Raw genomic sequence first — 24,716 nt, forward strand, 5'->3', positions numbered from 1 at the left:
CAGCTGACTGCTTCTTCCCTAAATAGTTATTGCATAGTTTGGAGCTGTGCTTTGGGTCATTGTCCTGTTGTAGGAGGAAATAGGCTCCAATTAAGCGCCGTCTGCAGGGTATGGCATGGTGTTGCAAAATGGAGTGATAGCCTTCCTTCTTCAAGATCCCTTTTACCCTGTACAAATCTCCCAGCAAAGCACCCCCAGACCATCACATTGCCCCCACCATGCTTGACAGACGGTGTCAAGCACTTCTCCAGCATCTTTAAATTTGTTGTTTTATATATCAACTCATGGAATCAGTACATCAAAAAATGTCTTCCCAACTATTTTGCAATCTGTATGGCACAGTTGTCAACATCATGGTCCTCAAAGGAAGCTGGTATACTTTCCTATTTATGCTCATTTTATTCCTCCACCAGTTTTGATCCTTTATATTGGGCAGACAGACCAGTTCCCTACCTCCTCCCGCTGCCACCTGCCTCCTCCATTTTTGTGGTAATGCTGTAATCAATTGGTTGTACTCTTGGATTGAGCAGACCTTCCCATACAATGCTGATAACTCCATGAAGGACGTAACTCTACCATTCCAATTTATAATATCATTTAAAAACAAATTACCCTTTTCAAACATCTTTCCCATAAATACAGGTATTTTATCAACCAGCACATTTGAGTTCAGCCATAATATCTGTTGTAATATTTGTTCTATCTTTTCAGGGGGATGAAATTGAAATTGTTGCCAGATCTGCAATGCTTGTTTGAAAAAGAGAGATACTTCGAAAATGAGACATGGCAATCTGCACAAAGGCAAAAAGGCAATTTTTAAACAATGGATGAGCTTTTCTTAGTAATCTACTTGAGAACCATTTAGGATTCAAGTAAAACTTTTAAATAAGTGAAGCTTTTAGAGAGAGGTTTAGTGCTATTATATTTAATTATCTCAACCCACCCAATTCATATTCATTATATAGATAGGCACATTTTATTTTGTCTGGTTTAGGGTCATAGAAAAAGCTAAATATTTTTTGCTCATATGATTTGAAAAACGAATCATCAGGAGTAGACAGCGCCATAATTAAGTGAGTAAACTGAGATATGACTAAGGAGTTTATCAGGGCAATGTTTCCATAAATAGACAGGTATTTACCTCCATGGTTGCAGGATCTTGTCTGTTTTTACAAGTTTTCTATTGAAATTCATTGTTGAGAGCTTATTTATAACTTTTGTGATATGAATACCAATTATGTCTACTTCACCATCAGCCCGTTTTATAGGTAAACTGCAGAGTAATGTAAAAGCTTTATTTTTTAAAGATCCAATACGTAATATTGTACACTTATCATAATTAGGTTTTAGTCCAGAGAGTACAGAAAAGTTATCTAGATCTTCAATGAGACATTGCAGGGATCTAGCTTGCGGACTTAATATAAAACTTGAGTCATCGGCATACATGGACACCTTTGTTTTTAAGGCTTGGATTTCTAATCCTCTAATGTTGTTATTGGATCTGATTTTAATAGCTAGCATTTCGATGGCCATAACGAATAGATATGCTGACAGCGGTCACCCTTGTTTACCTCCTCTGGACAATTCAAAACTCTCTGAGAAGTAGCCGTTATTTACTATTTTACACCAGGGGTTGCTATACATTATTTTTACCCATTTTATAGGAGAATTACCGAAATAGAAAAAAAAATCCAGGCATTTATAATAAAATCCAGTCTTACTTTATCAAATGCCTTTTCAAAATCCGCTATAAATACCAGGCCTGGCGTCTTAGATGTTTCATGATGTTCTATTATTTCTAGTAGTTGTCGTATATTATCTCCAATGTATCGTCCATGTAAAAAACCTGTCTGATCAGGATGAACAATACCTGGTAAAACCCTTTTAATTCTGAGTGCTATGTATTTCGCTAGTATTTTTGCATCACAACATTGAAGTGCAAGGGGCCTCCAGTTTTTTTAGATAGACCGGGTCTTTATATTTGCCATCTGGGTCTTGTTTTAATAATAGAGAAATCAGACCTTCCTGCTGAGTACCTGACAGATTACCATTTTTATAGGAGTAGTTAAAACAATCTAACAATGGAGCTTTTAGTATATAAAAAAAGGCTTGATATTCCTCTACCGGTATGCCATCAAGCCCTGGGGTTTCTCCAGACTGAAATGATTTAATAGCCTCAAAGTTCTTCCTCTGTTATTTGGCCTTTGCACTGATCTTTCTGTACATTTGTTAATTTTCTATTTTTTATATTATTTAGAAAAAATTGCTTACCGTAATCTTCATTCAGCCTGAAAAGAGAACATCTGCCTAAAATATGTAGCTTCGTCTTTTAAAATATAATTCGGAGAATCATAGATGACTTCGTCTTCAGTGACGAGTTTCTGCAAATTATTTTTGGTAGCGTTCCTGTATTGGAGATTCAGGATGAATTTTGTGCATTTTTCTCCATATTCCATCCAGTTTGCTTTATTTTTGTAATAGATTACATTAGATCGTTCTTGAATAAGTTCCTCAAGTTCTTTTTGTTTTCCCTCTAACATATTTTGTATCTCTATAGTATCGTTTTTATGGCTATCTACCTGTACTATTAGTTCATGGATTTCCCTTGTTAGTCTTGTCTCTTTAGCCAGAAACTGCTTTCTTATTATTGATGAAATGAATGACCTCTGAAGGTACATTTTAAAGGTATCCCAAACATTAAGGGGTTTTGCTGAACCTATATTATACTGGAAAAATTCAGTTATAAATTATTTTGTCTCAGTTAAAAATAAGTTGTCCTCCAGTAAACTTTGATTAAATATCCAATATCTCCGCCCACGTGGAAAATCTATAAGAGTTATGTGAATGCCAATTAGATGATGATCCAATCGCATTCTGTCTCCTATTAAAACTTTTTTAACCTTTGATTCAAGAGAGAAAGAGACAAGAAAGTAGTCAAGACGACTAGCTTGATTAAGTCTCTTCCATGTATATCTCACTAGGTTGGGATTTTTTAGTCTCCAAATATCCACTATTTCTAATGTGTCCATAATATTTGTGATTTCCTTAAGGGCACGGTGACGATAATTTGTAGAGTGATTACCTTTACGGTCCATTGAGGTACTGAACACTGTGTTATAGACTCCTACCATAATGATTTGATCATTTGTTGCCTGTAAGTTCAATAAATTGGTATAAATGTTTTCGAAGAAGTATGGATCATCCTGATTTGGACAATATAGATTAATGAGCCAAATCTCTTTTTCATCCACTTTCATATTCAAAAGGATCCTCCTTCCTTGTAAATCATTCCTGATTATTTGCACATTCAGATCAACATTTTTGTTAATTAATATCATCACACCTTTTGAGTTAATTTGTCCATGACAGAAAATTATTTCACCACCCCATTCCTTTTTCCATGCAACTTCATCTAAGGATGTAGAGTCAGTTTCCTGTAAACAGTATATGTTATATTCCTTTTCTTTTAGCCATGTAAAGACTGATCTTCTTTTTTTATAATCTGATAAACCATTACAATTATAACTAGCTATACTTATTTCACCCCTTACCATAACTAGATACTATTCTCAGGCTAAATTGACCATAATTCATGCTTGTAAAGTCCATGACTGCCATCAGAGGTATTTTGACGGTCAAAATTAGAGCTTCTTATATTTAGAATTCAAGAAATAGGTTCTAGCAATATTTGTTTTATTCCCTTGCCTGTTTGCCTGTGAACGAGGGCGATAGATGTTAGAAAATTGAGACAAGATATTATGTGTGTAGTAAATCTGAGTACGTTGATGTGTATGCTATTGGATGTGATTTGGTGAGAGTGTGTACGATGTCTGTATAAGAGTAGGACTATAATGTGTGCTGTCCAAATAAATAATATCTCTGCTAATTTGCATAGTTGAGTGTCTGTGTGTAACATGTAGTGTGTATAGCCTTAATATTCATGATGATAATTGTAATCCAAATCGTATCACCATTATAGTTGCACCATAATTACCTTTAACATCATTGAAAAACACATCCCAGCATTTCCATAGCAATTGACGTTTCACATGATCATGAGAGACCTTGCATTACTCGGGAGACGGCTTCTCTACAGTACAAATGTATTCCGTACAATATGTTATTATTCCCCTACGCCCCTATTCTTATATCTTCCCCTTGCTTGTTGTAAACATATATAAACTTGTAGACAAATACATAAAAAAAAGATAGACAAACAATAGACACATTAAATTATAAAACAGTTCTCGACAATAGAGAGATAGGTAGAGAAGAGAAAAGAGAGAAAGAGAGAGTGAGAGAAGAGAGCGAGATCAGGTGTTGTGTGTATAAGGTCATATGTGTAAGCGAGCATGTAATTGAGTACGTGTGTGTTCATATCCACCTCATAGTTTTCAAATATTTTTACAGTTCCCATACTTTCTTTTTTTCGTAACCTGAAGTCCCTGTAGAATGTAGTACAGCCATGGTGTTATGGAGCTGTCTCCTCAAACTTAGATTTGTCTGTCCAAAACACTTTTTTCCAATCAAATCAAATCAATCTTACACTGTCCAGTGTCTGTGTTATTTTGCCCATCTTAATCTTTTCTTTTTATTGGCCAGTCTGAGATATGTTTTTTTCTTTGCAACTCTGCCTAGAAGGCCAGCATCCCGGAGTCGACTCTTTACTGTTGACGTTGAGACTGGTGTTTTGCGGGTACTATTTAATGAAGCTGCAAGTTGAGGACTTGTGAGGCGTCTGTTTCTCAAACTAGACACTCTAATGTACTTGTCATCTTGCTCAGTTGTGCACTGGGGCCTCCCACTCCTCTTTCTATTCTGGTTAGAGACAGTTTGCGCAGTTCTGTGAAGGGAGTAGTACACAGTGTTGTACGAGATCTTCCGTTTCTTGGCAATTTCTCGCATGGAATAGCCTTCATTTCTCAGAACAAGAATAGACTGACAAGTTTCAGAAGAAAGTTATTTGTTTCTGGCCATTTTGAGCCTGTAATTGAACCCACAAATGCTGATGCTCCAGATACTCAACTAGTCTAAGGAAGGACAGTTGTATTGTTTCTTTAATCAGGACAACAGTTCTCAACTGTGCTAGCATAATTGCAAAATGGTTTTCTGAAGGACAGTTGTATTGCTTCTTTAATCAGGACAACAGTTCTCAACTGTGCTAACATAATTGCAAAATGGTTTTCTAATGATCAATTAGCCTTTTAAAATGATAATTTTGGATTAGCTAACACAACGTGCCATTGGAACACAGGAGTTATGGTTGCTGATAATGGGCCTCTGTACGCCTATGTAGATATTCCATTAAAAATCTGCCATTTCAAGCTACAATAGTCATTTACAACATTAACAATGTCTACACTGTATTTCTGATCAATTTGATGTTATTTTAATGGACCAAAAAATTGCTTTTCTTTCAAAAACAAGAAAATCTCTAAGTGACTCCAAACTTTTGAAAGGTAGTGTAAATTCAAGGGATTTTAATTCCAGAGATGGGAAACTGTTTTTCCGTATGCTAGACATATTCTCCATGCAATTGAAAAAAATATATATTTTAAAGTTAATTTCTTAAAAGTTTGCTTGTCCAAAATGCACACATAATGACCATGATACACACAAACACACACACCCACTCACACCAACACGTGCTTTAGTATTAACATATGTGATCCCATGGTATCATACAGAAAGATATAGAAACACGGGAACCTACAGTATTGAGATTCGGTATGGCATTGACACATGGTCCAAGATTTCTCATACAGGTCTTTACAGTAGTGATGTACCGATATGACATTTTTGGCCGATACCGATATTCGATATTTTCCTTGCCAAAAAAACACGATACCGATATTAAAACTGTTAGCGGCCTTTTAAGCATTCTAGTACAGTTAAATAGTTAACACACACACACATGGACGCAGTGGTCTAAGGCACAGTATCTCAGTGTAAGAGGCGTCACTACAGCCCTTGGTTTGAAACCAGGCTGTATCACATCCGGCCGTGATTGGGAGTCCCATAGGGCAGCGCACAATTGGCCCAGCGTCGTCCGGGTTTGGCCGGGGTAGGCTGTCATTGTAAATCAGAATTTGTTCTTAAACTTCTTATGGCTGAGATCCCGTTAACGGGATCGATATGACAACAGCCAGTGAAAGTGCAGGGCGCCAAATTCAAACAACAGAAATCTCATAATTAAAATTCCTCAAACATACATGTATCTAATACCATTTTAAAGGTAATCTTGTTGATAATCCCACCACAGTGTCCGATTTCAAAAAGGCTTTACAGCGAAAGCACCACAAACGATTATGTTAGGTCACCGCCAAGTCACAGAAAAACACAGCCATTTTTCCAAGCCAAAGACATGAGTCACAAAAAGCAGAAATAGAGATAACATTAATCACTAACCTTTGATGATCTTCATCAGATGACACTCATAGGACTTCACGTTACACAATACATGTATGTTTGTTCGGTAAAGTTCCTATTTATATAAAAAAAATCTCAGTATACATTGGCGCGTTATGTTCAGTAGTTCCAAAAACATCCGGTGATTTTGCAGAGAGCCACATCAATTTCCAGAAATACTCAAAGATACAAGTGTTATACATGGAATTTTAATGCAACCGCTGTGTCAGATTTCAAAAAAGCTTTACGGAAAAGCAAACCATGCAATAATCTGAGGTCGGCGCTCAGAGCCCAAACCAGCCAAAAAGATATCCGCCATATTGTGCAGTCAACAGAAGTCAGAAATAACATGATAAATATTCACTTACCTTTGATGATCTTCATCAGAATGCACTCCCAGGAATCCGTTCCACAATAAATGTTTGTTTTGTTCGATAATGTCCATCATTTATGTCCAAATAGCTACTTTTGTTAACGCGTTTTGTAAACAAATCCAAAGTCACGAAGCGCGTTCACTAGGAGCAGACGAAATGTCAAAAAGTTACGTTACAGTACGTAGAAACATGTCAAACGATGTATAGAATCAATCTTTAGGATGTTTTTAACATAAATCTTCAATAATGTTCCAACCGGACAATTCCTTTGTCTGTAGAAAAGCAATGGAATGCGAGCTACCTCTCACGTGAACGAGCGTCACGAGCCTGTGGCACTCTGCCAGACCACTGAGCCCTTATCAGCCCCTCCTTTACAGTAGAAGCCTCAAACAAGTTTCTAAAGACTGTTGACATCTAGTGGAAGCCTTAGGAAGTGCAACATGACCAATATCCCACTGTATCTTCAATAGGGAATGAGTTGAAAATCGACCAACCTCAGATTTCCCACTTCCTGGTTGGATTTTTTCTCAGGTTTTTGCCTGCCATATGAGTTCTGTTATACTCACAGAAATCATTCAAACAGTTTTAGAAACTTCAGAGTGTTTTCTATCCAAATATACTAATAATATGCATATATTAGCAACTGGGACTGAGTAGCAGGCCGTTTACTCTGGGCACCTCTGGGCACCTTATTCATCCAAGCTACTCAATACTGCCCCCAGCCATAAGAAGTTCATGGTTTTCCCCTTTGAGTTGTCTCGCTGAAATGTTCTTACTCTTTCAAATGACTGCTCGACTTGTTGACTGCTCGATCCACACAGCAGACATTGTGGGCTAGGTTAGGAATGCTGTGTTGCACGTGTAGCGCAAAATTTTACTTGGCGTCATTACGTCATGTACCTACGCTATATAGTTTTGCACGTCAGCTTTGACATCGGTTTGCATATCGGCATTAAACTAGACATCGGGCCGATACAGATGTTGGCATTTTTAGCTAATATCGGACGATTCCGATATGTTCACCGATATATCGTGCATCCCTACTTTACAGTGTATGGTACCATGGTGCACACATGTTAAAACAGTAGACCACATGTCAGTCAATATGGGCTGCATGCATGAGTGGCACCTGCTTCAGTTGAAGCAGTTGAATGGTCAAACCCCTCTAGAATCAACGGCCAGCTTGAAGCAGCAGTAGCTTGAGGCCTCTTTCTAGCCTTCATCCTGGCAAAAAGTCAATGTTTGCATCCCAAATGGCACCCTATAGTACATTACTTTTGACCAGGATCCATACGGCTCTCGTCAAAAATAGTGCACTATGTAAGGGGAATAGAGTGCCATTTGGGAAGCAGAAAATCTTTACACACTTAGAAAGAAGGGTTCCAAAAAGGTTCTTTGGTTTTCCCCATAGGATAACCCATTTTGGTTCCAGGTAGAACCCTTTTGGGTTCCATGTAGAACCCTCTGTGGAAATAGTTCTACATTGAACCCAAAAAGCTTCTTCCTGAAACCAAAAGGTTCTATGGGGACAGCCGAAGAACCCTTTTAGGTTCTAGATAGCACTTTTTATAAGTCCAAGTGAACTGGTTGACTCTAGAAGATTCAGTCTCAGCAACATTGAATGTGACAAACAGAGGAGATTGTGTGCTTGACCTTACCTATCGCACAGAGTCTCTCTGGTACTGTGCTCTTTAGGGAAGGGGGGGATACTAGGAACACATGTGGTGAACATCTTGGGGAGGAATTTACGTGGTGGAGCAGGGGGAAGACCTTGAGGGATGTGCTTCAGCATGACCAGGTGACCAAGCTGATATTGTTGCAAACATTTTCATCAAATGCATTCTTTTCAACCGTGGGGTGCAATTAAGTGCCGTTGAGTTCGCGAAATAGTAACTCTTAAAGATGATTGATATTGTATGTGCTGTCTAATGCCCTTCAAATACTGGTATTCCAACAATTTTTGGTTGATTTATGGTTGCAAGAGCAATGCTAAAGTATCTACCTTAGCCCATAAAAAGTTTACTGTACATTTTGTTTGAGAAAACCCGGTAAGGTGCATAGGTGGTTAAAAAGTTACTTCACTGCTAGACAGGCAAGTCCCATTATCATCTAGGCCATGTCCTGGGGGACTCCTGAATGTTCTTTCAATCTGATTCTTGTGGTTTATTTCCTTTTATACAGTCGATGGCTATTTCAGACTCAGAGCTCTTAAAGGGACCATCGAGAAGATGTCTTGCTGTTCAATTGTCCATTTTATTGAGGATATATAACCCTTAGGATGTTTCTAGCTTTCCTGTACACTACTTTCAGTAACATCTATCCAATTTCAGAGGTCAGTGATTGGATAGCTTAATTGAAATGAAAACCAATGAAAGTGGCCCGATTGTGAAACACTAGCTAGGTTTCCATCCAATTTGAGACAGATTATAATTGTTTTTTAATTCACTACGTGATGACGTAGTGCACATAAAAAAACACTTTTACGCTAAAGTTATCATGTACCGAATAAAAAACATAAATTCAATGTGTTTCCATTGCATTTTCCATTCTACCAAGGGTTTTGTCACACAAACTGTTGCGATAAATGGCACTCTCTAAACAACAGTTCGCTGATTAAGTTGACAGGTTAGGTGAGATGGATAAGAGCAAGAACATTCTTATTTGTTAATTGGCAGCGTGATCATCATGTGACTAGCATACAAATCAAGGCCCTCAATATTTATTGGAATGTGCTTTCACCACCCTGTGATGTTCAACATCATTTATTTAATCTGTAGCCTAATAAACGGTGCATGCTTTTTCAAGTCATAGTCGGACGACAACACAACGTGACTGCAAATTTACCTCGACATGGTTAATCCATCAACAAATGCACGTGAAATTGCTTCCACCGCAATTTGTCGCATAATTCATTTTACCGACACGGTAAGATACTACCATGTCAAACGGACAAATTGCCTATCAACATTTCTGAAATTGTACAGACACTTCCTGTTTCCATCATAGCTGTTGTGTTTTTTGTTGTTGTTGACAGTATGACTTTACCCGCATAAAAACTGTTTATGGAAAAATGGTTACTGATGTACAATTTAAAAATCCTAAGCAGTTATTTCTCTTTTTGTTTTCTGTTTTGTCTCTCTCCCCCCTCTTTCTCTCTCATTTCTCTTTTTTTCTATCTCTTTCTCTTTCTTTCTCTCTCTCACACGCACTCACAGGGGGTGGGCCAAGGTTTCATGGTGGTTTTAAGCAAATGAGAAGGTCTCAATAAAGACGGATCAAAAGTCAAAGTCTCTCCCTCTCTTGCACCCACCAGGCCGCGGCAGCGACTCAGAGTCCGACGTCGGACCCCACGGGGGCAGGAAGCTGCCGGACGTGCGCAAGGATGACATGCTGGCACGGCGGACCTCGGTGAGCGAGCCCAGAGTGATGGTGCCCTTCAACCAGTACCTGCCCAACAAGAGCAATGCCAGTGGCTACGTGCCCACACCGCTGCGCCGGAAGAGGGGCGACCGTGAGGGTCGGGAGGAGGACGGTGGCAGAGGGGGCGGGGGCGGCCGCAAGAGCTGGAGTACCGCCACCTCGCCCATAGGAAGCAATAGACCCTTCAGGTGAGCATTAGTGATGCAGTTGTAGTAGTGGTAGAAGTGATAGATTGAATGTTGTGGTGGTAGTAGGCTCTGTCCCAATATCCACAAGCAATGTATTGGATTCTAAGTGGAATGCTAGTATGGATATTGGATCATAGCCATGGTGTAATTTGTTAAATGTGTTGTTGGCATTCTTTCCTCCATGGAAACTTTTACTGACCTGTATCACCTGCTACACTTTGACAGGACAATATAGACAAACCCAAGCCAATAGATAGTGTGAGGGGTTATTTCAATAGCAGTAGAAGGTCATCACTGTATATGCTGGTTATAAATATATGTCATACATTATATTGAGAAAGTATTGTTCACTAAAGTGATAAATGTTTTCAATCAATCCAAACGTCAGCCCAAAAGGTTCACGCTAACAGCACTTTCTTTGGTACCATCAAGACAAAGCAAACTCGCTTATTCTTTCTTTTCTAGACGTGTCTAGCTTCTATACGTATCACCGATATGTTGTTTCTTCCACCAGCCCTGACACAGCACTTTAAAAACAGCTACCTCCGGCCAAATTTCCTTCATATTGTAATTCCCCCATTGCACAAGGGAGACTGGGAATGTCCTGTCTGATGTGGAACACGCATGTTTAAGAAAAGGAAAAATATAATAGAAAATGTACAGTGGTGGCATGAAGGGATGGGCTGATGGAGACCAGATGTGTGTTTTGATTGGCCGAGACTGAAGCACTGAAAGAAAAGCCAGCAACTGGCGAGGCATTTGCTATCCAGACACAAATAGGTGACTACTAAAATGCGTGACCGATTTTTGCTGCTATATGACTCGGTTGAGTGTTGGTGGAAACTGATGTCAAAACAGAGTATTGAGGTTTTCATGAAACAAAAATATGTCTTGTTCCACTCATCTTGTAATATTTCAGTAGATGGCAAAAATGATGTGTGTGTGTGTGCACACGTTTTTGTGTGTGCGTGCACTTATGTGCATAAGCTTGCATTGTGCACACACACATGTACAGTCAAACATTTGGACACACCTACTCTTTCAAAGGATTTTTCTTTATTTTGACTATTTTCTACATTGTAGGATAATAGTGAAGACATCAACTATGAAATAACACATATGGAATTATGTAGTAACCAAAAAAGTGTTAAACAAATCTAAATATATTTTAGATTCTTCAAAGTAGCCACCGTTTGCCTTGATGACAGCTTTGCACACTCTTGGCATTCTCTCAATCAGCTTGATGAGGTAGTCAAGTCACCTGGAATGCATTTCAATTAACAGGTGTGCCTTGTTAAAAGTTAATTTGTGGAATTTATTTCCTTCTTAATGCGTTTGAGCCAATCAGTTGTGTTGTGACAAGGTACGGTTCGTATACAGAAGAACCCTATTTGGTAAAAGACCAAGTCCATATTATGGCAAGAACAGAACAAATAAGCAAAGAGAAACGACAGTCCCTAATTACTTTAAGACATGAAGGTCAATCAATCCGAAACATTTCAAGAATTTTGTAAGTTTCTTCAAGTGCAGTCGCAAAAACCATCAAGGGCTATGATGAAACTGGCTCGCATGAGGACCGTCACAGGAAAGGAAGACCCTGAGTTACCTCTGCTGCAGAGGATAAATTCATTAGAGTTACCAGCCTCAGAAATTGCAGCCAAAATAAATGCTTCACAGAGTTCAAGTAACAGACACATCTCAACATCAACTGCGGGAATCAGGCCTTCATGGTCAAATTGCTGCAAAGATCCACCACTAAAGGACAGCAATAATAAGAAGATACTTGCATGGGCCAAGAAACACGAGCAATGGACATTATTCCGGTGGATATCTGTCCTTTGGACTGATGAGTCCAAATTTGAGATTTTGGGTTCCAACCGCCTTGACTTTGAGACGCAGAGTAGGTGAACGGATGATCTCTGCATGTGTGGTTCCCACCGTGAAACATGGAGGAGGTGTGATTGCGTGGGGGTGCTTTGCTGGTGACACTGTTAGTGATTTATTTAGAATTCAAGGCACACTTAACCAGCATGGCTACCACAGCATTCTGCAGCGATACGCTATCCCATCTGGTTTGTGCTTAGTGGGACTATCATTGGTTTTTTAACAGGACAGTGACCCAACACACCTCGAGGCTGTGTAAGGGCTATTTGACCAAGAAGTAGAGTGATGGAGTGCTGCATCAGATGACCTGGCCTCCACAATCATCTGACCTCAACCCAATTGAGATGGTTTGGGATGAGTTGGACCGCAGAGTGAAGGAAAAGCAGCCAACAAGTGCTCAGCACCAAGTGCTCAGCTCCTTCAGCACTGTTGGAAAAGCATTGCAGGTGAAGCTGGTTGAGAGAATGCCAAGAGTGTACAAAGCTGTCATCAAGGCAAAGGGTGGCTGCTTTGAAGAATCTGAAATATAAAATATATTTTGATTTGTTTACCACTTTTTTGGTTACTCCATTATTCCATATGTATTATTTCATAGTTTTGATGTCGTCACTATTATTCTACAATGTAGAAAATAGTAAAAAATAAATAAAAACCCTTGATTGAGTAGGTGTGTCCAAACTTTTAACTGGTATTGTACGTACGAGTGTGTGTATGTGTGTGCGTGTGCATGTGTGTGTCTAGCGTAAATAAATAGACATCACCTACTAAATTGGGCCTTTGCTCCTGTATCTGACCTTGTTGACATGGCTTGGTTTGATATTAATCTCATTAGTTTAAACCTGACTTTTGCCATAACACCTACACACCACTCTCACACCGATGATACAGGATTCTCAATAAGGAGGAGGGATGACTGGCTTCGAGCCCGGAATCATTCAGCAGAAATCAGCTTTCCTCTACATGTGTTTGTGTGTCTTTCTGTGCAAGGCTGTAATTGGAAAGAGTTAAACCTGTCAATGGAAGTGAATAAGGCACGTGTGTGTGTGTGGGTGCACATAAGTCTAAACCTGCATGTGGGTGTGCAAGGGTAGGTCCTAAGGTCATACCATACCTATCTGAGTACGTCCATGAGTACTGTATGTGTGCATTTGTCAGTGTATTTTTCTGCGAGTATGTATTTGTGCTTGTGCTTGCATGACATCATGAGATTGGCCTGAGCTTCTTTCTGAGGTCATCGGGTCCCTGACTGACCAATACTGACCAGTACATTATCCTTCGTTCAGCTTGTTCTGCTTTTCAGTGACTGTTCAAATGATTTGAGATTGTGTCATTATCATGTGTGATGTTTTTTTTTCTTTCTTTGCTCCTCCTCTTTTTCCCCTTCCACCGTGCATGTTTCCATTGGTGTGTTGTGGTTTCTATTTACTACTCCCATTGTCATTGTCCATATGACCACTCTGTGACTGGGTTTTGTGGTAACGGTTGTGTGTTTAACGTATGTGTTGTGGCTTTGGTTTGTGCTGTGTTGTGTCGTACCACCTGTGTCGTGGTTGCATGTTGGTGTTGTTGGGATTGCCCCTTGTGTGTGTGTGTGTGTGTGTGTGTGTGTGTGTGTGTGTGTGTGTGTGTGTGTGTGTGTGTGTGTGTGTGTGTGTGTGTGTGTGTGTGTGTGTGTGTGTGTGTGTGTGTGTGTGTGTGTGTATAACAGTCCGACTGAACTCCCCACCCTAGAAGTACCCCCAGTTATAGCCGCTATAGAGCTGCCATCCCCCGAGCCCCAAGCCCAACCCCTTCCCAAACCACAGAATCAGTCAGAAGAAGAACACAGGAACAAGGAAGAAGAGAAGGAGGAACAAATGGAGGGGAGGAAAGAGGAGGAAGGGAAGCTGACACCTGCATGCACATGGAGGCGGGAGTGGAAGGAGAGGGAGGAGGAATATGAAGGTCACCCCTACAACTCCCCTCAACGCTCACAGACCCCCACACTCACCCACGGGGAGACGGCTATACACCTGACTGGGACTGCTGAGCAAAGGTGCCAATCACAGTATGCCCTAACCCCTGAAGCCTAAACCCTACCCCTTGTCCCAACCCAACAACCCCCAGGCAAAAGTGTTTCAGTTTAATAACCCCTCACTCCAAAAATCCCCAGACAAGAGACTTTCCCGTAAAGTCGCTATTGGCTCATCAAGCCACGGTTCCAATGACCCCAACTTAATTAAACCTTTGCCCCAATCTTAGAATGTTTTTCCTGTAAGGTGTGTTGAACCAAGGTGCCCATTTTTAAAGCTTACACTGTTTTGGTGATGACACCTTTAAACATGCCCATGCAGACACTTAAAAGTCTTTTGCAGACAACTATTTACACAAACTCCGAGGGATTCAGTAAACCGTTTCGTAAGAGTTTAACTTTGCCTGTTATTTTTTGACACAGACATGACTGATGCTCATTTGGGCCCATTTGTGAGTTGAATTTGGATCCACCCAATGGATATGTCTGCTTTCTCTGGCCTCAATGATATCTGAAAACCTGGCTTGTCACTATTTTGGCTGATTAACGACACTCTAAAGTGGAAATATGACTTGTGTATAGGGCATGTTCCAAGTCTGTCTTAAATGGCATCCTATTTCTGATATAGTGCAGTACAAGGCTCTGGTCAAAAGTAGTGCACTATATAGGGGATATGGTGCCATTTAGAACACACAAAATAGTTATTCTGGGGATGTCCGAGGAGCTTTCCAAACATAAGCTTTGCTGTGGTGCATTGCTTTTGTTGGTGTTGGACACACATCTGCCCTCTCGTTCCATGTGAAACCGAGCCCAGACGTTTGGGGTTTCAGTGTTTGCCAGGAGTCTGCTGCTTGCGATGTTTGTGGTCTTCTTTATTTTGGACGAGTCTCCCTATGTGTTTCTGGCAGATGTATTGACATACACTACCGGTCAAAGGTTTTAGAACACCTACTCATTCAAGGGTTTTTCTTTTTTTTCTATTTTCTACATTGTAGAATAATAGTGAAGACATCAAAACTATGAAATAACGCATATGGAATCATGTAGTAACCAAAAAAGTGTTCAACAAATCAAAATATATTTTATATTTGAGATTCTTCCAATAGCCACCCTTTGCCTTGGTGACAGCTTTGCACACTCTTGGCATTCTCTCAATCAGCTTCATGATGTAGTCACCTGGAATGCATTTCAATTAACAAGTGTGCCTTGTTAAAAGTTCATTTGTGGAATTTATTTCCTTCTTAATGCGTTTGAGCCAATCAGATGTGTTGTGACAAGGAAGGGGGGAATACTATTGTTTGTCTATTGTTGTGACTTAGATGAAGATCGGATCTAATTTTATGACCAATTTATGCAGAAATCCAGATAATTCCAAATTGTTCACATGCTTTTTCTTGCCACTGTATATGGCAAATAGAACTCAAAACTGGATGGTGTATAGAGATATAAGAGTCTGGTTAAAGATAGCTGAAGGATGGGACTAAAAACAAACAAAAGATGACTAATGTAAAGTATGCTGTGTCCGTAAAATGTATATAGTATGTATAAGCTGGAAGTAGAAGCCTAAGGGTTGGTGTCCATTTAGTTTACTACAATTAGGGGAGGGGTGGTAGGGTTAGGGAAAATAATAAATAATATACACTGCTCAAAAAAATAAAGGGAACACTAAAATAACACATCCTAGATCTGAATGAATGAAATATTCTTATTAAATACTTTTTTCTTTACATAGTTGAATGTGCTGACAACAAAATCACACAAAAATTATCAATGGAAATCAAATTTATCAACCCATGGAGGTCTGGATTTGGAGTCACACTCAGAATTAAAGTGGAAAACCACACTACAGGCTGATCCAACTTTGATGTAATGTCCTTAAAACAAGTCAAAATGAGGCTCAGTAGTGTGTGTGGCCTCCACGTGCCTGTATGACCTCCCTACAACGCCTGGGCATGCTCCTGATGAGGTGGCGGATGGTCTCCTGAGGGATCTCCTCCCAGACCTGGACTAAAGCATCCGCCAACTCCTGGACAGTCTGTGGTACAACGTGGCGTTGGTGGATGGAGCGAGACATGATGTCCCAGATGTGCTCAATTGGATTCAGGTCTGGGGAACGGGCGGGCCAGTCCATAGCATCAATGCCTTCCTCTTGCAGGAACTGCTGACACACTCCAGCCACATGAGGTCTAGCATTGTCTTGCATTAGGAGGAACCCAGGGCCAACCGCACCAGCATATGGTCTCACAAGGGGTCTGAGGATCTCATCTCGGTACCTAATGGCAGTCAGGCTACCTCTGGCGAGCACATGGAGGGCTGTGCGGCCTCCCAAAGAAATGCCACCCCACACCATGACTGACCCACCGCCAAACCGGTCATGCTGGAGGATGTTGCAGGCAGCAGAACGTTCTCCACGACGTCTCCAGACTCTGTCACGTCTGTCACATGTGCTCAGTGTGAACCTGCTTTCGTCTGTGAAGAGCACAGGGCGCCAGTGGCGAATTTGCCAATCTTGGTGTTCTCTGGCAAATGCCAAACGTCCTGCACGGTGTTGGGCTGGAAGCACAACCCCCACCTGTGGACGTCGGGCCCTCATACCACCCTCATGGAGTCTGTTTCTGACCGTTTGAGCAGACACATGCACATTTGTGGCCTGCTGGAGGTCATTTTGCAGGGCTCTGGCAGTGCTCCTCCTGCTCCTCCTTGCACAAAGGCGGAGGTAGCGGCCCTGCTGCTGGGTTGTTGCCCTCCTATGGCCTCCTCCATGTCTCCTGATGTACTGGCCTGTCTCCTGGTAGCGCCTCCATGCTCTGGACACTACGCTGACAGACACAGCAAACCTTCTTGCCACAGCTCGCATTGATGTGCCATCCTGGATGAGCTGCACTACCTGAGCCACTTGTGTGGGTTGTAGACTCCGTCTCATGCTACCACTAGAGTGAAAGCACCGCCAGCATTCAAAAGTGACCAAAACATCAGCCAGGAAGCATAGGAGCTGAGAAGTGGTCTGTGGTCACCACCTGCAGAACCACTCCTTTATTGGGGGTGTCTTGCTAATTGCCTATAATTTCCACCTGTTGTCTATTCCATTTGCACAACAGCATGTGAAATTTATTGTCAATCAGTGTTGCTTCCTAAGTGGACAGTTTGATTTCACAGAAGTGTGATTGACTTGGAGTTACATTGTGTTGTTTAAGTGTTCCCTTTATTTTTTTGAGCAGTGTATATATATATATACAGTTGAAGTGGGAAGTTTACTTTAGCCAAATACATTCAAATACCTTAGCCAAATACATTCAAATACATTCGTTTTTCACAATTCCTGACATTTAATCCTAGTAAAAAGTCCCTGTCTTAGGTCAGTTAATTACTTAAAAATCATACAATTAGATTTCCAGGATTTTTGTTTTAGATTCTGTCTCTCACAGTTGAAGTGTACCTATGATAAAAATTACAGACCTCTACATGCTTTGTAAAGTAGGAAAACCTGCAAAATCGGCAGTGTATCCAATACTTGTTCTCCCCACTGTATATATATATATATATATTTCAAGTAGTATATATATTTGTAATATATATATATATATATATGGTGGATTGGAAATTATGCAGACATTTACATTAATAGAAGCCACAATCTACTTGAAATATTCAAGCTGAACCATCCCCCAATTTTTTTTATTTTTTTTAAAGGTCTTCTATGAATTACATTTTGTGAAAATCCCCCAAATCATTGTGTTTTTGGCCTAGGTTTCGTGAGCAATCACTCATGTGGTCCTTAGAATGTATCTTTGGCTACTGTTGTTCTCTTATCCAGAGCGTCTCACAGTTGGTGCTTTCAACTAAAGTAGGTAGCAGGTTAAACAGCCGCAAATGTGTATTACGAGAGGGTATTTGAGATGCACAAACTCAAGTGGCATTCCTTTGTGCCCTTTTTTTCTGGATAGATGGTTGTTAGATATCTCCCTTTGACAGAGATTGACCTTTTGACCTGTGAAGAGTGTATTTTGCTGATTGAGTGTTGGAGTATAATCAGATGTGTTAGCTATTCATTCATCACCTAGGCAACATAGTTCTATGGCACTGGTTGGAGATAATCAACAAGTCACCATGCTGCCCTTGTGTATGGCAAACACACCTTGGTTGTTCATGCACGCACATACACGTTGGATGTAGACACACCCTTGCACACACGCGCGCGCGCGCACACACACACAACACACCAAATACTTGCCATAGTCTAGCTAGCCTACCCATACTGTATTACAGTATTTTACACACCCAGAGAATTGTACTGTAATTCAACACACAGGGAACATGTGAACCCACCCTCAGAAATTAGGAAATGAGGGGTCCTTCCGCCGCCTGACCCCCGGTCGTCAATAGCTTCTATACCCACAAAGTCATAAACCCCGCTCATTTCTACAATTTCTCTTCTTAGAATTCGATTTTAAACCTAACCCTAACCTTAACTTTAACCGTAACCACAATATGAATATTAAGACCAAAAAGTACATTTTTTGTGACTGTTGAATCTGGCTTTGTGGGTGCGGATTCTGACTTTGTGGGTGTAGAAGCTAGGGCTGGGACATGATGTTTCTTTCTCACTGCCAGGCAGAATCTATTCAATGACAGAGGACATGTCCACTTTCTCAATGGCAGTGGCGTGCATACTGAAAATGACTCTTAGTATGCAAGCCCTAATATAATATGGGTGGGGAGAAAAGTCATGTTTAGGTGCTTGAACCATGTATTCAAGTTAACTGTGTGTGTGCGTCAAACAAAGAATAATGTTTTGGGGGGGGGGGGGGTATCAGAGCAGCTTAGATATAGCTGTTGTGGGTTTTCTCCCAATACTTTCTTTGTGAGTCACTACTGTTTTTTTCTGCTTTCGTTCACAAACCTATGTTCCACATCTAATGTCTCACTGGGTCGAAAACTGTTTGAGTCAACATTGTTTCCACGTCATTTTCACCCTACTCTTAACCTAAATCCAATGACATGGTGCCATTGTTGGTTGATTTGACATTGAATTCACGTTAGTGGACAACTCAACCAAATGTAAATCAAAACTAGATGTTGAACTGACGTCTGTGCCCAGTGGGGTGAGTTCCGAGACAATGCCAAGGTCTTTATATTATGACCAGGGATGGGCACGGTTAATCGAATATCCGGATATCTAAACAATATCTTTGATTACTTGAGCGAGTGTTCATTTGCGGAGAGAAATAAATGGTAGGCCTGTTTTGACAATGCCTTGTTATAAATTAAATTACATTATCCTTGTTACCTACAAGGATATACAATGACATTTGCAATACGTCATTTGATTAAACAAACTTTTGAATGTAGTACTGTGTTGAGCTACTGCTGCGCATTTAGAGCTCTGGTCTGCCCTGACGTCGGTATGCTATTTTCCCCACTTCAGATATCAATTACAGACACACACCAAACAGAGTTTCCACAAAACCTGACACAGATCAATGCAAAACACTCACCAGAAAACCTTTTTGTAACAGAATCAGTTCTATCATGGCGAAAATCAGACATCTCTTTCACTGTTCTTTTTAGCCAAAAACTAAGGAGAAAAGCAACATTCTGCTGTTTTAATATAATTTTGAATATCCAGATATCCCCAGAAATGTAATGATATTATTTGAATAGTGAAATACTGTCAAATGGCCTTCCTTAATTACAACCTTGGTCAATGCTAACCAAAGCACTCTCTCAGCAGTAGCCCTGCCCGCTCATGCTCCGAGGAACTATACCGCCTGTCGTCCCTGACAACCAGCCCCATGACGACCTCCATCGTCGTGACGAGCCCCCCCAGCGCCGGGGCCAGCCCGGAAACAACCAGGAAGTTCCCTCCCCCTCCCATGATGGACAGGGAGGAGGCAGGTCCAAAGAAGGTGGGGTTGGCCATATCCCTGGCGACAGACACAGGGAGGTACAACGACATGTGGGCTCGCCACACCCTTACCTCGCCGAAACACAGCAGCACTACCGGTCCAAGCCAGTTCCTGCCCGTTCCTGCAGCCAGGGCAACCACCACGCTGACGGTCGCCTGCCAGGGTGGCATGGGCAAGTCGGAGGTTGAAGGTCGCGAGGGCGACAAACCGGCGGTGGCGAGACGTCCATCTTGGCTTGACGATGACCTCCAGCTAATGTGAGCCTGTCGTCCAACGACTAGGATTGAGTGACCGATACGAAATTCTCTGTTGTCTAAGAGAGGAGCATCACACCTTAATGGCCATAACTTATTGGGTTTCTCCCGGCCTACACGGATCAGATACTGGGAACTACATTACCCATGATCTTTCAGAAGACGTTTAGAAATCCTGCTTCATACGCATGCGGCCGTGACCTCGAGCAGTGATGCACACCTCTGGATGGCATATGTGAAGATTGCATGACCTTTCGCAAGTGGCAGAATTAGATCATTTCAGTTGCTTTGACCCGAGCAGGCAAAGGAAAGAGTTTAAAGTCTGAATGAAGTGTGTTGCTTTTGGATGCATGGACGCTAATAATTTATTTTTAGTATTTGATTTGTTCATTCAGGTTTTTATATTTTTGAGCATGTGAGCAAGATATGACGGTGACCTGTCATAGATGTGACCTTTTAATAACCTTGCATGATGACCTTTGACATTGACCTTTTCCAATACACACTGTTTGAAGCAACTCCCTCAAAAATGACACTGGTAGTAGTAGAAAATATGTCTCTTTTTCCCGCTCTCTGTATGGCAGACATGACAAATATATGACAAATACATACAGCCCATTAAACAATATATTTGCTTTCCATTTCATAAGACCTCTCTTCACTGGGTCTCCTGCTTTCTTGTGGCCAGTCTTAATAGGACCACAAGCCACATTTTCACTCACACCCTTCCCAACATCAGAAATCCAGCTTTAAAAGCTCTCTGTGACCATAGAACTTAATCCCAAACCCGGTTAGCCCAAACCGCCTATTTTGGGTATCGTGGTCGCAAAAGTTTACAAACCCCAGCTTTGAAGATGGGTTATGAGCAAGCTAATAAAAGATGCATGCTTTTATTGATAGTTTTGTTTTAGACTGCGCCATGAGATCATTTCCATCTGCGCCACACAATATGCCGTAGAGGCCTATATTAGTGCAGTGAATTCAGTGGTTTTTCTCCCAAGTACTCAGCTGGCTGTATTTTTGTCTAGAGCGCCACCTTGTGTTCAAATGGACACTTTTTCTAAACTTGGCTCTGCAGATCCTGTTGTCTTAAATGTTTTGCCATTTAAGACAGAAATTACTGATTTTTAAATAATATTAAACCTACAGTATCTCATTAAGCATGCATGCCTGTTTACTAAGAACTCATACTGTTGTCAACGGTAACCCATACAGTACATTAAGCCTAAAGGTGTTTTCAACACGCCCCCTATATTCCATCACACTTTTTTACTATTCTCATGTCTGTATATATTGCATTGTGTAGTTGTGGGCTCATATCTGTATATATTGCATTGTGTTGTAATTGTGTGTTTGTTCATTAGTGTTTGTGCTCTTTCTCCATGTCTCTGCTTTCGTAGATTCAGTCACAGAGCTGCTAGTATATCAGATGATCCAGAGTAAGTGGTTCTTTGTTACCCATCGGACGCACATCCCTGCCCTGCTAAACCACACCTGCTTAGTATGCACAGATCCCTAAAGCCCAACCTCTAGACATTTCTAGTAGATCTGTAAGGAGCTGATAGGTTTAAGCAATATGGTGGAAACTCTGGCCTTACTGGACTTGTAACCATATTACACCCATCCTATCCGTTCAGATATACGAGAAGTGGAGAGGGACTAGCGGTTGACTTTCAAATGTGTTTCTAACCAGCTTCTGTTATCTGCATGTCTCACACTCGCACACACACAAAAGCAAACGTTGGAACTCAAGACGTGCCTCACCGAGTCACTTTGTCTCTTCTATCCTTCAAGGGTCTAATGTGGAATGGGATGTACCTATATCGCTCCCCTGTGTCTTGTGGAGCGCTCATAGTCTCGTAAACCCGACCCTAGGCAACAGCAGTGACAAGGGTCTGGTTTCAGTGACGGACTCTTTTGGCAACTTCGCTAAGGGTAAAAAAAAGACAGACAACTTCAGGCAGACAACTCTCCCCAAAAAAATCACAAAGCAGACATGCCAGAACATTGCGATTTGAAACTAAAGTTTGCAGGCAAAACCTTTACAGTGGATTTAGTTAAGGTAGTTGATGCAAACTAGTCACTTGTGAAATGCACTCATTAAAAACAACCTCCTTGATCTCCATCTTGCTAGTTACTATTTTGTATTTTATTCAAGTGGGTAAGGTAGTGACATAGGCAGAGGACGTAGTTCCTCTATGCCAAACTGACGTTCTGTTACGTACAGACGTGTGAAGCGGGGAACATTAGGAAATGGTGGCAGGCAACATGGATGTCTAGAGAGACTAGAGAGGTCACCATATGATGCATGTCGCATACACTCACACATAAGGACACGGATCATCACTGTAACGCCACTGTATGAGGATCTCACTGTGGTTCTCGAAATAAGATCTGGGTCAAATACTTGCAGAGTATGACTTTGATGCTCTGTGCTGTTCTGTTGTATAGATAAGCTTCTATATATACAGTGAGCTCCAAAAGTATTGGGGAAGTGAACATTTGTGTTGTTGTTTTGACTCTGTATCCAGTACTTTGGATTTGAAATGATACAATGAAATCGCAGCACTTTTTGTACATAGCTCCCCCATTTTAGGGGACCAAAAGTATTGGGACAAATTCACTTATGTGCATTAAAGTAGTAAAAAGTTAGATATTTGGTCCCATATTGGCAATGACTATATATGTAGCTTGTGACTCTACAAATGTGTTAGATGCATTTGCTGTTTGTTTTGGTTGTGTTTCAACCAAAACAAAGGGAATTTATCCCAATACTTTGTACAAAAAGTGCTGTAATTTCTATATGGTTCAACCGATATGGATTTAAAAAAATACCCTCAAATTAAAGATTCACTATGCAGGAATCGCTCCGCCATTTCCTGGTTGCTAAAATTCTAATAGTTTGCCTGATTTTAGTTTATGTGAGAGAACAAGCAAGTATAGTGTAGATAATCATTGTAACATCTAAACCGCTGGGCAATAGTTTATTTTCCATAACCAAAAATATTGTATTCAAATCAAATTGTATTGGTCACATACACATATTTAGCAGATGCTCCAACAGTGCAGTAGTATCTAACAGTTCACAACAATACACACTAATCTAAAAGTAAAATAATGGAATGAAGAAAAATATAAATATTAGATCGAGCAATGTCGGAGTGGCTTTGACTAAAATACATTACAATAGAATACAGTATATACATATGAGATGAGTAAAGCAGTATGTAAACATTATTTAAACATTATTAAAGTGACAAGTGTTCCATTATTTAAGTGGCCAGTGATTCCAAGTCTATGCATATAGGGCAGCAGCCTCTAAGGTGCAGGGTTAAGTAACCGGGTGGGAGCCGGCTAGTGATGGCTATTTAACAGTCTGATGGCCTTGAGATAAAAGCTGTTTTTCAGTCTCTCTGTCCCAGCTTTGATGCACCTGTACTGACCTCGCCTTCTGGATGATAGCGGGGTGAACAGGCCATGACTAGGGTAGATGATGTCCTTGATGATCTTTTTGGCCTTCCTGTGACATCGGGTGCTGTAGGTGTCCTGGAGGGCAGGTAGTTTTCCCCCGGTGTTGAGTTGAGCAGACCGCACCACCCTCTGGAGAGCCCTGCGGTTGCAGGCGGTGCAGTTGCCGTTCCAGGCAGTGATACAGCCTGACAGGATGCTCTCAATTGTGCATCTGTAAAAGTTTGTGAGGGTTTTAGGGGCCAAGCCAAATTTCTTCGGCCTCCTGAGGTTGAAGAGGCGCTGTTGCGTCTTCTTCCCTACACTGTCTGTGTGGGTGGACCATTTCAGATCGTCAGTGATGTGTACGCAGAGGAACTTGAGGCTTTCCACCTTCTCCACTGCAGTCCTGTCGATGTGGATAGGGGTGTGCTCCCTCTGATGTTTCCTGAATCCCGCGATCAGCTCCTTTGTTTTGTTGACGTTGAGGGAGAAGTTGTTTTCCTGGCACCACACTCCCAGGGCCCTCATCTCCTCGCTGTAGGCTGTCTCGTCATTGTTGCTAATCAAGCCTACTACTTTTGTGTTGTCTGCAAACTTGATGAGTGGCCACGCAGTCATGGGTGAACAGGGAGTACAGGAGGGGGCTGAGCATGCACCTTTGTGGGGTCCCTGTGTTGAGGATCAGCGAAGTGGAGGTGTTGTTTTCTACCTTCACCACCTGTGGGTGGCCCGTCAGGAAGTCCAGGACCCTGTTGCACAGGGCGGGGTTCAGACCCAGGGCCTCGAGCTTAATGATGAACTTGGAGGGTACTATAGCGTTG

At 41.2% G+C, this 24,716-nt stretch overlaps 1 protein-coding gene across 1 annotated transcript in view; it reads left to right on the forward strand.

The window, feature by feature from the left end:
• LOC120062236 (LIM and calponin homology domains-containing protein 1-like) overlaps positions 1–24,716 on the forward strand; it is a 90,995-nt gene that overhangs the window by 45,538 nt on the left and 20,741 nt on the right. Inside the window, exons 7-8 of the mRNA XM_039012055.1 lie at positions 10,096–10,390; positions 21,846–21,884. Of these exons, the coding sequence (XP_038867983.1) occupies positions 10,096–10,390; positions 21,846–21,884 (334 nt within the window). The remainder of the gene's footprint in view (positions 1–10,095; positions 10,391–21,845; positions 21,885–24,716) is intronic.

The sequence above is a fragment of the Salvelinus namaycush genome, chromosome 17, assembly GCF_016432855.1.
Source record: "Salvelinus namaycush isolate Seneca chromosome 17, SaNama_1.0, whole genome shotgun sequence".
In the NCBI taxonomy this organism is placed as follows: Eukaryota; Metazoa; Chordata; class Actinopteri; order Salmoniformes; family Salmonidae; genus Salvelinus; species Salvelinus namaycush.